The sequence below is a fragment of the Podarcis liolepis genome, assembly GCF_965112155.1.
Source record: "Podarcis liolepis genome assembly, chromosome: 13".
Classification (NCBI taxonomy): domain Eukaryota; kingdom Metazoa; phylum Chordata; class Lepidosauria; order Squamata; family Lacertidae; genus Podarcis; species Podarcis liolepis.
Window position 1 is genome coordinate 25,827,906 of NC_139573.1, and position 13,521 is coordinate 25,841,426.

The 13,521-nt window shown below is 38.8% G+C and overlaps 4 protein-coding genes across 4 annotated transcripts in view; all 4 read right to left on the reverse strand.

Moving 5' to 3' along the window:
* The window catches only part of LOC310691042 (olfactory receptor 14A16-like), a 242,514-nt gene that overhangs the window by 16,906 nt on the left and 212,087 nt on the right, over nt 1-13,521 (reverse strand). The gene's annotated exons all lie outside the window — the stretch shown is intronic.
* On the reverse strand, nt 3,296-4,282 carry LOC310691623 (olfactory receptor 14I1-like; the record flags this gene model as incomplete). Its single annotated transcript, XM_083471481.1, has 1 exon — nt 3,296-4,282. The coding sequence occupies one exon, from the start codon at nt 4,280-4,282 to the stop codon at nt 3,296-3,298; it is 987 nt and encodes a 328-aa protein (XP_083327607.1).
* LOC310691624 (olfactory receptor 6E1-like) lies at nt 6,569-7,570 on the reverse strand (the record flags this gene model as incomplete). Its single annotated transcript, XM_083471482.1, has 1 exon — nt 6,569-7,570. The coding sequence occupies one exon, from the start codon at nt 7,568-7,570 to the stop codon at nt 6,569-6,571; it is 1,002 nt and encodes a 333-aa protein (XP_083327608.1).
* On the reverse strand, nt 12,301-13,245 carry LOC310691625 (olfactory receptor 6M1-like; the record flags this gene model as incomplete). The annotated part of the gene is made up of 1 exon (XM_083471483.1): nt 12,301-13,245. The coding sequence occupies one exon, from the start codon at nt 13,243-13,245 to the stop codon at nt 12,301-12,303; it is 945 nt and encodes a 314-aa protein (XP_083327609.1).

Sequence of the window (13,521 nt, forward strand, 5' to 3'; positions counted from 1 at the left end):
TACTAATAGAATTTTAGAGTTGAAAAGGAGCATGGAGAGCATCTCTGCAAAGACCCATCTTGGTTTCATGTTGAATCAAGATTGAGAAAGTAGAATCAAATAGAAACTACAGCTTATCAGAGCAACCTTGCTATTAGATGTAAATAAGCAGATTCGCATTGGTTTGGTTGCATAAAGGACATTTACTATGGTGGGGTTTTTTTTGTTTTTTTGCGAACCATACTGCTGCTTCTTTATTTAAAAAAGCAAATCACATACCACCTAGCATTAATGAAAAATAATTTGGCTTTGGTGAGCGTTCAGAATTTAAGACCAATCACCAGAATTTTGAAACACCGCCGTATTATCTTCTCTTACCTATAAATACTACCTATTTTTTCATAGAATAATCATGTCTTCATTTATCCTACTGCTGTATTAAACATTTTATGGTCTTTTCAGAACTGAAATATGAGCACTAGATGTAAAGAAATTTAAAAAAATCTTCTTGGAGTGTGGTTGCATAAAGGAACTTTACACTTGATGTTTTGGTATTTTTGCTAACCCAATGCTTTAACTTTCTTTTTAAAAATTCAAACTACACACTTCCTAGCATTAATGAAAAATCATGAAGCTTTTAAGCCCAAACATGAGAATTTTGAAACAATACATTATTATCTTCTCTTACCTATAAATGTAATCACTTTTTATCAGAGAAAAATTATGTTTGCATTAACCTTACTGCTGTATTAAACATTTGAGATCTTTTCATAACTGAAATATAAGCACCTTCCAAGCCCTAGTCTGCACTGAGGATGAACTAATAGGATTCTTCTCACCTCTGTCTTTGTCTGGAAGAAGAAAGTTCCAAAATGCTGAAGTGTGGTCTTTAGCAGATGATTTATAATTTGTGACAAAGAGGAATCAATTGAGCCTCCCTGCTTTCTGTAGTGTTTCAAAGAATCACTCCTTGGAGAACATCACCATGCGGACTTGCAAATCCTAATTTACAAAACAAGTGATGCAATTGTCTATATTTCCTACCATTATTTCCCCTCTATCTTTAAACCACTGACCCTTAACTTCAGCCTTATGTAAAGGATGCTTAAGAGTGACTTGCTGATGAATGGAGACAGAATGGGAAACTGATTTCAAAATCTGCTTGGTTGTTATATCTTTTTTATTGACCAAGATGTCAAGCTGCAACTCGAATGAAGTACTGAATCTGATTAACATAAGTAAATTATTCTGACTATTCTGAGCCAGTATAGTGTTGTTCTTAGAGTGTTGGACTAGGACTAGGGAACCCAGGTTCAAATCTCTGTTCAGCCATTAAGATAACTGGGTGACCTTTCACCAATTTTTTCAGGCTAAGCTAACTTACTGAGCTGTCTGGAGGTTAGACTTGGGAAGGTGACCTTCAGTTCCTTGGAGGAAAGCTGGGATATAATGACAAAAAGTAAATATTGGGAGCAAACCATCTGAAACAGGTCTATGATTATGAACTGGAACAATAGTTCTGTTTAAAGAAATTTGGGATGGATCCAAAGCAAAATGTTATGCTTTGAAATAGGATGTCGGTGTGTTAGGTGTTCACACCTATGGTGGATATGAATTAGGAAAGGCTGAAGGACTCTTGCTGGATTGAAGCTGGTTTGAGAAACAATACTGTTACTGTTTCATCTGTATTCCTAGACCCCCCCCATCAAATCACAGGATCTGGCAAGTGTTAAAATCTAAGCAAGGATTTTATTTCCTGGAATAGCCTCTGCTGTACCTCATTCCAAAGGAAACACAAACCCTGTTCATTTTGAAATGATTAACAATCTCTGCATTTAAATTGCAACCATTTTTTACACTTTCTGAACGCACTCCTCCTGTAAAATACACATTTTTCAATTCTTTACATTTTCAATTCTTTACAATTAATTTCCTTATTAAACGTCCACTTTGTACATAAATACATTTTGTGAGCACTTCTTGCATTTGGAAACCTCATTGCAAGAAGGATCGGTGGATCGGTCTTAAATATTGAATCATGTTGTTGAATTTATCAATGGGCTTGTCCCTACTTTTTCCAGTCCTCACTCCTTTGCCAATTGCTTCCATGATCTTTTGATGTGAACTACCAACACAGCAATTTTATTCAGCATTAAATGAACAGAAATTTCACATATGATAGATTTCTGAGAAGTGTGTTGGATAATTGCAGCCCCTTCTCTCCCTCCCGTCACAGGTTATTTTGTTACCAATAATCAACCACAAACAGCACAGGAGATTTTGGAAGAGCATTTCACATCAGCTTTTATTTCATTCACCAGCTGCTAAGGAGTCTCTTTTATGTTCGAAGCATTAATGTCTGGCATGGAAAACTGTACTTTGACTTTCATTGCTGGAATTGGAAGTGCAACCCACTCACATATTTAAAGCAAAACTTGTTGTTACTAACCCAACAAAGTAATGGTCAATGAATTCAAGTAACAATGACTCTGATGAATGAATCAAAATGGTTATGAAAAATTAGTTGCCAAAGGCTTTTATTTGCACTATAGGATTTTTAAAAATAAAATAAGAATAATTCTGACTTTCTATCCACAGTCATAACCTTCAGGACAACTGAAGTTATAGTAAATATAATGAACTAAAGGTTTTAAAAAATCTGTTCTAGGAACAAGTCAATAGAAACTGTATCTCTTTATCTCTTTTCATACGCCACACGCAGCCTCAGCAGCAATAACCAGGAAAATGCATTAAAAAAGCCCAGATCATCCCTGTGGGATCCATTTCATATGCATGCTGAAATGTCATTATCTTAGCCTTACATCTAAAGACAAGCAGAGATGAAGCCAAAAGAACCTACCAGTAACACCATGATCTAGTCTAGTTTAGTCAACATTACACTATTGTATGTGTCTACCCACTTTATTAAAAAAAAGAAAGAAAGCAATGGGACAGAGAACAGAACAGGGTCATAATGAAGACATAAGAACATGGGTAGGTACACTTTAAATCATGGGAGCTGACTTGCCCCCCATATTGATGCGTCACATGATGGCGCTGGGAGGAGGCAGGATGCATGGAGGGTGATCTGTGCCCTTTGTTCATCTCAGTCCCTGCCTGGCTCCTGGATGAGGGCAGGGGCACTCGGAGGGCACCCGGTGGTGGTGGAGGATGGTTGCCCCCTCAATATTGCAGGGCTCAGCCCCCTGCCCACCAATATTGAGGGAGCCAAAGCCCCTTTCAGTCCCTATATGTGGCGCCCCTGCTTCAAATCATCTTGTGTATTATGTGCCAGTCAGAAACTTTCATATCTGACTCAGGGAGTAGATGTTTGCATATTATGCCACAGACCTATACAGCCACATTTTCCTTTGGTATGCATTTTCCAGGATCTGCCATATATTTTCCACAACACTGCTTTGATATCCTTGTTTCTCATGCTATAAATTATTGGATTCATCAGTGGGGGAAGGACACAGTAAGCCATGGCAACTAAACTGTCCAGACCCGCCAGGGAGTTGGAAGTTGGTTTTAGGTTGGCGAAGATGCCAGTGAAAAGAAATAAGGAGACAACGCTGAGATGAGGAATGCAAGTAGAGAAGGCTTTGTCTCTACTCTGTGCCGAAGGAATTCTGAACACTGTTTTGAAGATCTCCACATAGGACACAACTATGAAACTGAAGCAGCCGAGTCCTAGACATGCACTCAAGCCCAGAGCCACAGCTTCAACAAGGTACAAGTCAGAACAGGAGAGCTTAAGTAGTTGAGGTATCTCACAGAAGAACTGATTGATGGTGTTGGAACAGAAAGGAACAGCGAAGGTTGCTCCAGTGTGTAATGTTGCATAAAGGAGACCACTGATCCATGTACTAGTCACCATTTGGATGCAGGCTTCCTTATTCACTACTGTTTCATAATGCAATGGGTCACAAATGGCAACATACCGGTCATACGCCATGACTGTGAGGAGGAAAAAGTCTGATGCCATGAAGAAAAAGAGAAAGAAGACTTGAGCAATGCATTCAGAATAAGATATCAACCTGGTGTTCATGAGACAGTTAGCCATGGCTTTTAGTATTGTGACTGAGATGTACCCAAGGTCCATAACAGACAAATTTGCCAGGAAGAAGTACATGGGATTGTGAAGATGGGGATCTGTGACCACAGCCACAAGGATGAGGATGTTCCCTAGCAATGCTGCCATATAGATCAGTAGAAAGATCACAAAATATACAAGCTGTATCTCCCGAACTTCAGAGAAACCTAGGAGGAGGAATTCCGTAATGGTGCTTTCATTGGACATTTTGTCCTTAATACATTTTGCCCTACAAAAAAACAGGCAGCATAACCAAAGTTAGTAAGGCAGAATTCTCTTTTTGTTATTCATATACCCCCCTTAAAAAGGCTACTTTTGATCTGGGGGGAAGAAAATGTCATAATTTTGACATGGGTGTTGCCCCCGCACCCCCTATTTCCTCCCCATTAACAATAACTGAATAGATTTAAAGTTTTAAGGGGGGAGAGAGATAAGTTTCATCATCTCTTAATACCAGAGAACAGCATAGTGCTGCCCACTCTCCCCATACCAAGCTTATCTAATATACCCGTCTCTCAAATCATTAGAACTACAATAGAAGTTAAATTCTTTGAATCTCATGGCACACACATAGTGCTCAGTGAAGAGCAGTTTATCATGCCGTGGTAGTATTGATTGGGGATGGACACATTAGATTAGAAGGTCCTACTTTTCCTTCCCCAGACACAGATAACTGCTATCAATTCTGATCACATATTTGGAGTAGGAGGCAGGGGTCTAGGAACTGTGTGAATTAAATGGCAACATTCATCCTGTCCTCACATGGAAATAAAATTCAGTGCCCCATCCCCCACCCCCACCCCTCTATTTTAATAGAAATGGAAAGAAATGTCAAGAAAAATACATGAACTATTTTGATTGTGAGAGCGAAAGGCACTCATTGGTTAAGTGCAGGCAGGTACAAGGAAGGCAAGAATTATGAACTGCTTAATTTTTACCTTTCAGTTGGATGACATGAGGTTGCAAAATATGAATAGGTACTGAACAGGTTGAGGGAACATTCAGGTTAACCCCGATGATATGCCATGTGTTCAATTTGCCTTACTGAAATCCTCAGAAGCTCACTTCTCCCCCAACAGAGCTTGTTAATAAATGCATTGCAGCCTACAGGTGGCATCACACATTGTATCTGTGGTCCCAAGAGTGCAAAAGACATTGGGAAAGAGACTACCAAACTTATTCTCAGTAGAACTGGAGACTCTCAGGTAGTCTCTAAAGCTCATCGGGGGGGAATACATGAAATATTGTGTGTGTTTCAAAAGGATCAGAAACTTGAAAGTAATAGTTAATGCAGATTCAGGTTGTGAAGTCAGAATTTTGGAAATTAATTCTTCTCATTTACTTGCCTGTATATTTACTTCTATTAATACATGTGCATACTGCACAAAATACTAGAACATCACCATTCCCTGCATCAGGATGTCAGCATGCCCTCTCTGTATGATCCCAGTTCAATTTCATAAAAAGGTGTGATGAAACAGCCATATCACAATGATACGTGGCATTCTCCAGTTGTGTAAAAACTTACATAGCCCAAATAGTACCAAACAGGCACAGTAGGGAGATATCTGCATCCCTGGGTTTGTAGTTTGTGAGAGAGTGTGTGAGTTTTGTAAAAGAGACAGGGAGGGAGAGAAATTGGTACCAAATGCTGCCTGGCTGTTGCAGGAAGAGTAGAAAACCAGAACACTGGAAGGGATTGAATGGATATCCTGGAATAGGGCAAGGACATGACTTGCTGGAACCATAATAGAAGCATTACACACACACACACACACACACACACACACACACACACACACTGTGTGTGTGAATCCCATTTATTTGTGACTGATGGTAATCTCTCTACAACAGAGAATTGTGTAACCACCCAAAACTGAATTGTTGCTTAAGTTTTCAAACGTAACAATTAAAGTTTATCACAATTAGCTTCATGAAATTCACAGCTGGATACAGTGTGATAATAATGTTTGTTGGAAAATTATAGTTAACAAACAAATTTAAATCGTAAAATTGATGTCTCTCAGAAATGCAATTGCATAATTGTCATTAACCAAGTAAAACATTTTATATTGAGGTTACATTTTCTTCATCTGAGACGCACACAATAGAGTTTTCAGGTCATTCTCAGCCTCATCATTATCAAAATTATTAATAACAGCTATATGCCCCTTTTCACAGGAACTCAGAAAGTAAAAAAAGTGGATTATAGTGTTACTGTTTTCAAACCAACTCTCTGAGGTAGCTGAGACTGTAAGACAGTATCTGTTCAAAGACTGTCCTGTGATATTCATCACTGAGTAATTTTTTTAATGAATATTGCCTCACTGAAAGCCAGAAGCTCCACTACACCACATTTGTTAGAGATTTCGAACAGTAACAAAGATTAGATGTTTCCCAGGAAAATGATCTACACATCTAGAAAATTCAGCTGAACCATTTTTCCACCCTTGTAGATGTGTGTACACCTTCCCACCAACCTCCCCACCTTTATCAACTTCCATTATTTAATACTACACAGTGCATAGGTCCATTTTCCTGTTTCAGAAATCTGAGCTTAATTAAGGGGGAAGTCTTTCTCCTGGCAAGATGTTTCAGGGCCTCCTTGACTTTCTTGTTTCTCAGACTATAAATGAAAGGGTTCAGCAATGGCGTTACCACTATGTTCAGTATGCTGACTACCTTGTTCAGGTCTAAAGAGTGATTTTTTTGTGGCTGAACATACATGAAAATGCAACTCCCATAGTAGAGTGTCACCACAATTAGATGAGAAGTACATGTAGAGAATGCTTTCTGTCGTCCTTTGGCTGCGGGGATCCTAAGCACTGTTCCAATGATGAAGATATAGGACAAACTTGTCACCAGTAATGAGCCCAGAAGCAGCAAAGCTGCACTTACAAAATCAATCATTTCAATTTTCCTTACATCAAAACAGGCCAGCTTGAGTAAGGGGTCAACATCACAAAAGAAATGTTTAATGACATTGGGTCCACAAAATGGCAGCTGGCCTATCAGGATTGTAGGTGGTAGGACTGCAAAGAAGCCCCACATCCAGGAGGCAGCAATAAGCTGGAGGCAAAGGCGCATGGTCATGATGGCTGCATATCTCAGTGGGTTGCAAATGGCAAGATAGCGGTCAAACGACATGACAGCCAAAAGGAAAAACTCACTGGAACCTGCTGAGAAGAAAATGTAGGCTTGCAAGATACAACTATGGACGGAGATGGATTTTCTCTGACTCATGAAGTTGACTAGCATTTTGGGGATAACTGTGGTGGTGTAGAGAGCCTCCAAAATAGACAAGTTGGCAATGAACATGTACATTGGGCTATGAAGGCTGTTCTCACAGTACACCAAGGTAATAATGATAAAGTTGCCTACCATAGCAACAGTGTAGGTGATGAAGAATAAAGTGAAGAGTACTGGTTCATCCACATTAGTATCAGAGAAACCTAAGAGGATGAATTCAGTTACAATCCTTGTCTGGTTCCTCATTGTGATGTGCTGCTGAAACAGTCACTTGAGGAAATGGAGAGATGGGTAGCAGCTGGGCAGACAAATTCTTTTTCCACTCTGAAATTTTAGATAAGATAAGACAGGCATGGAAACTGAGTTTGAGAGGCATGGAAGAGTCCATATGGCATTCCCAGTCAGACCAGGCATGGAGAAATCAAATTGTTGTTGTTGTTTAGTCGTTTAGTCGTGTCCGACTCTTCGTGACCCCATGGACCAGAGCACGCCAGGCACTTCTGTCCTCCACTGCCTCCTGCACTGCGAGAAATCAATTATGCTTGCTTAAACTAAGGGAAAGAAGGGAAGAGAGAAGTATTGAAAGAACCAAAACTGGAATTCTATGTTTCATGAATGCAAAACATTTGCCCTCTATCAAATTACACAATAGAAATGTGCAATAAGGCCAATATTTCATTTTTAAACATAAATAAATAAAATAAAACACTTTAGAGAGTGTTAAAAATGTTTATCACCCATTAATTTCAAATGCAATACATGTGAGTAATTTCCTAAATGTTCCAGTTTAAAATCAATGGTACTGAAAAGCACTAATTGATAACCTGACTCTTATTATTTAATTCATCCAACATGCCCCCAGCTTCTGTTTTAAACTCTTACCGTTGAAATATTTTAATAAAATAAATACACATATTATTATCTCAGTATGTTTCACTTCTTCTACCAGTAGTGACACTGCTGGAATGAATTTTAGAACAGAACAAAGAGAATGAGGAAGCAGAGGAAAAAAGTGGATGGAACATAAACAGTGATGGCAAGAGAAGCAGAAGAGAAAATAGAACCATTCCCACCTCTCTCAGGTCTTCAGCAATAAGCCTTTATCTCTTTTCTCTACAGATGTAACTTGCACCCATAGGGTGCCAATGAAACCCCAGTCTTCATTATTGGTTTCCCCTTCTTATTTTCATTGATATGTTTGTCAAAATAAAAGGTAATTAATGAAGCATAGTCTAATTAAGCTACACTTTTTTCTGCCTTGCCTCTTTCAGAGAGCTGCAGGGATAAAACCGAAAACAAACATATATTTCCAAATTGCCAAAATTAAGCAATGGGTCCATCCTCAGCAATATTAATGTTTTTTTCAAGCTTCTTTCAGTTTTTCATTATCTTGGATTCTTACCACCCCCACAGGAGAGAACTGGCTGAACATAGGTGTGTGAGAGAGCAGTTAATACTGTTTTAAAAGTGTCAGGGTAAATATTAGGTGAATGAAGAAGGCAGCAGCCTAGAACATTATAGTCCTTTATCCTTTTCTTCATGATAGAGACCAAATGAACACAGTGTTGTTTACTACAGGATATGTGGAAACAGTTATTCATCAAAGGGTAAGTATGTATCCCCAAGGAACAAATTATAGCAGGCCTACCAATATATCCCTGAACCAGTTCCAAAGCACTTATTTGCAGACATTTAAAATACAGAATGAATAATGAAATATTTTGTTTCTCTGATCACTGAATCTTCCACTGCTACAATAGGCGTATTCACACACAGAATTCAATGAGTTTAGAATTTGTGTATATAACAGGTGAGCTGTACACCTGTACAATTATTCACATGTAATGTTTAATGAGTGTTGAGTCTATATACATATTTACAAAAACTCCATAGGGAGACAACTTGTGCCTTGGTTCAATGTAATATGTGAACAAGCCTATTGTCATCTGGCATGTTTATTGGATTTGTGTTGGGTGTTGCACCTTTGTGGAGTTATCTACAAAATGTCTTCTAGATTCACATTTGTGTGAATCTGAATGTCTCTCATCAGGTGAAACATTTGAGGAATTTTGAGGAAAGCAAAAAAAATGTATTTCATTACAGCTAATGAGATTTCTTGCGGTAGATGACATAAACTACACTTTGTGGTTGAATATGGCAGTTTAAGGACACTTTCCCAGACTTATTCAAAGCAGTTAGCAAAGAGATAAAACAATAGGATCATGAAAAAACTAGAGCCATTCTTTGAAACATGCAAAGGTTAAAATACTAAAATAGTTTAAAATCGCCTCAGTTTCCTAATCATCTGGGTAGACTTGTCTGAACTAAAATGTTTTTAGCTGGCACAAAAAATAATACAGTGAAAGCAGCTGCTTGATCTCAATAGGCAGGGAGTTCCATAGTGTAGGCACTGCTACACTAAATGATCAAGTTTTTCTGGCACTTGTAGTAGTGCTGATTTTGCCAACCAAAGTGGTTCAGTGGGCACATGTGGGGTAAGGCAATCTCACAAGCAAACTGGTCCCACGTTATTAATGGCTTTATATACTGATAGTAACAGCTTGAACTTGGACCAATAGCAAATTGTCAGCCAGTGCAGATCTCTGAGCACATGGTCCCCACTTCTGTCAGAAATCGTGCTGCAGCATTCTGCGCTAACTGCAGCTTCCAGATCTAATGTTATGCATAGAATATTAAAATTAATGACCTGTTAAAATCAATAGACATGACTAACGTATGTCCATTAATTCCAATAGGTCTACTCTCAGTAGAATTTAATATGCTACACCCCTTACTGGGGATAGTGTACGTAGAAGTGACAATATTCTAGTGTTTCTAAATGCCTCTGAAAAAGCATTTAAGAACTTTAACAAGTTTAAAAACTCTTACGTTATTTTTTCCAGGCCAATAAATGCAAGGCGAGGTACTGTGACATCTTGGCAAGCAACTGTGCACAGAGCACACAATTCTAAATTTTAGAGTGCATTCTACCACACCACTTATTTGAGAAGTTAACTGTTTTGTTATACTGCAATAGATGCAGTATATCTCAGGGCTATTGTATTATACGTTCCTCATGCCTTGACTTTGTACCAGGGATGGACAGATCAGTCTAATCCATATCAGTTATCCATACCCATGTGCAGAATGTTCTTAACGGGCAACCTTGCCTAGTGCTACCACTGATATCTGATCAGCACCAAGCAGTCATTTTTGTTCTCTCAGGCATTTGGGTGCTGACATGGACATAGTGCTGTTTCTTGCAGCCATTTTAGGGGACATTCTATCAGTTTATGTAGGAATTATCCTGTTTATGGGACGAACTGTGTACTTATTGAATAATCACTTTTAATGTGATAATGTGCAGTGATAAGACTCCACTTCCAATATCAAGGGTTATCAACGATTCCTATCAAAAATGTACACTGTACTTCACATGTTTTATTGGTTTATCCTTTCTGGCCAAACTAGAAACAACATTGGACACACACTTAGCAATTGCATGAGTGTTGTTGTTTTTTTTTTTTTTGTGCTCTCTGATCTGGCTCAGACTGTTATGTTGAGTGTGGAAGTTTTACCCTTTGCTTCTTTGCTGTACACCTGGGCAGTGTTCACACAGCAGTTTATTTCATTTTCTGGATGTTTCCCTGCTAATTTGTGCATTATATTCAAGCTTTCACATGACATAAGAGCCACTTCTTAGAAATCTAAGATAACAACTGCAGTGCTTTTTCCATGTTATTTGCTTCAAGGAAGAAGAAGAAGAAGAAGAAGAAGAAGAAGAAGAAGAAGAAGAAGAAGAAGAAACCATGTTTCCAAGTTTGGAATCCATTTGCAAGCCTGAAAGCTTGTACAGGGCTATGTACCAGCTGAAGTCCCGCAGAGTGTTTCACAAGCAAATTTCCTTTAGAAAAGCTGGTTATGGAGCCTCACTCCCCAAACTGCCCCCTCCCCTCAATAGGTGGATCAAGGAGAGGAAGGACACTTGAGGAGCACTCACACACCCAGCAAAGGATTGCTCACTGCATAACAGCTGTAATCCTGCAGGATACAAATGACACTCTGAAATTGGATTTCCTCACTCACCCACCCCAGGATCAACAGCTGTGTAGGGGAAAGGGCAATCTTTCAGATTCTGAGTGAGGCTTTGCCAATGGCTTTCCTAAAAGAAAGCTTCTTGTGAAGCATGGCACATCCACACCAGACTGAATGCTCAATTGTTGGGTCAATCCTGGGGTGGGAGTTGAGGTTGGAAACCACAAAACTAGAAGGGATGTAATGGAGTACCCTGGAATGGGATATATCTGACTGGCTGGCTGGCACCTTAAACAGAAACATTCCACACCAAAATATTTTGCTGCAGATTCCATTTAATAGAGACAAATGACTGTCTCTCTACAACAGAGTACTAGTTGACTATGCGAAAGAAAATTGTGGCTTAATTCTTCAACGTTTGCAATTAGAAATCATCATAAATAACTTCAAGTATTTCACAACTGGCTTCAGCATGACCAAAAAATTCCCCAGAAAATATTTGTGGAATATATTGCTGCTGGAGATCTATAAATTCAAATATAAAGTACCAGTCAAAACATTAAACAAAACTCAGAAATGCAACTATATAATTGTAATTAGCTAAGTGAAACAGTTTCTTTGAGGATTTATTTTCCACATCTAACACTCACAGAATAATTTTCAGGTTTGTCGTAATATATATTATTAATAACAATGATATTGGTTTTCTGCTGCTTTCCAAAGCAGCTCAGGAAACCACAAAATTGTGAGAATGTGTGACCCTGGGTGAGAATGTTCAGTCTGGTCTTCTCAGTAAAAACTACAAACTCAACCCCACCCACTACTAAAAGTTTTAAAGCTGTAATAAAGATTTTTATTTTTTTTTTACCAATAGTCCCAATTTACTTTCATTGTTAATTAACACTACATAGTGTAGGGAAACTTTCCCCTGTTTCCAGGACTCAGCAATTAATTAAGGGGAAAATCTTTCTTCTGGTTAAATGTCGCAGGGCCTCTTTCACTTTCTTGTTTCTCAGACTATAAATGAAAGGATTCAGTAATGGAGTTATCACTGTGTTCAGTATGCTGGCTACCTTGTTGAGGTCCAATGAGTGGTTTTTTTGTGGCTGAACATAAATGAAAATAGAACTCCCATAGAACAGTGTCACCACAATTAGGTGAGAGGCACATGTAGAGAATGCTTTCTGTCGTCCTTTTGCTGAGGGGATCCTAAGCACTGTTCCAATAATGGATATATAGGACACACTCGTCAACAGTAATGAGCCTAGGAGGAGCAAAGCTGAATTGACAAAATTAATCATTTCAATTTTCCTTACATCAGAGCAGGCCAGCTTGAGAATTGGGTCAACATCACAAAAGAAATGGTTGATAGAATTGGGTCCACAAAATGGCAGCTGGCTTACCAGGATTGTAGGTGGTAGGACTGCAAAGAAGCCCCACATCCAGGAGGCAGCAATAAGCAGGAGGCAAAGTCTCAAGGTCATGATGGCTGTATATCTCAGTGGGTTGCAAATGGCAAGATAGCGGTCAAATGACATGATGGCCAGAAGGAAGAACTCACTGGAACCTGCTGAGAAATAGATGTAGACCTGCAAAATGCAACTATGGAAGGCGATAGATTTTCTCTGACTCATGAAGTTGACTAGCATTTTGGGGATAACCGCGGTGGTGTACAGAGTCTCTAAAAATGACAGGTTAGCAATAAACATGTACATTGGGCTGTGAAGAGTCCTCTCACACCACACCAAGGCAATAATGATAAAGTTGCCTACCAAAGCAAAAACATAGCTGATGAAGAATAAAGTGAAGAGTACAAGTTCAACCCTTTTAGTTCCAGCGAATCCTAATAGGATGAATTCAGTCACATTCCTTGTCTGGTTCCTCATTGTAATGTGCAGCTGAAAGAGTCACTTGGGATAGTGGAGGTACAGGTATTGGTCATACCAATTCTTCTTCTGCTGTGATAATTCTGGATTATGTAAGAAAGGTATAGAAACCATGAGCCAGAGAAGGACAAAACTTCCCACATGCCTGTTTCTGTGAGATAATGCATGGAGCTATACATGAGAAACATCAGCTGTTTTTGTTTAAATCAAGGGAAGAAATGGACCATGAGAAATTGAAAAAAATACAAGATATTAGGACTGATATACTATTTTCCA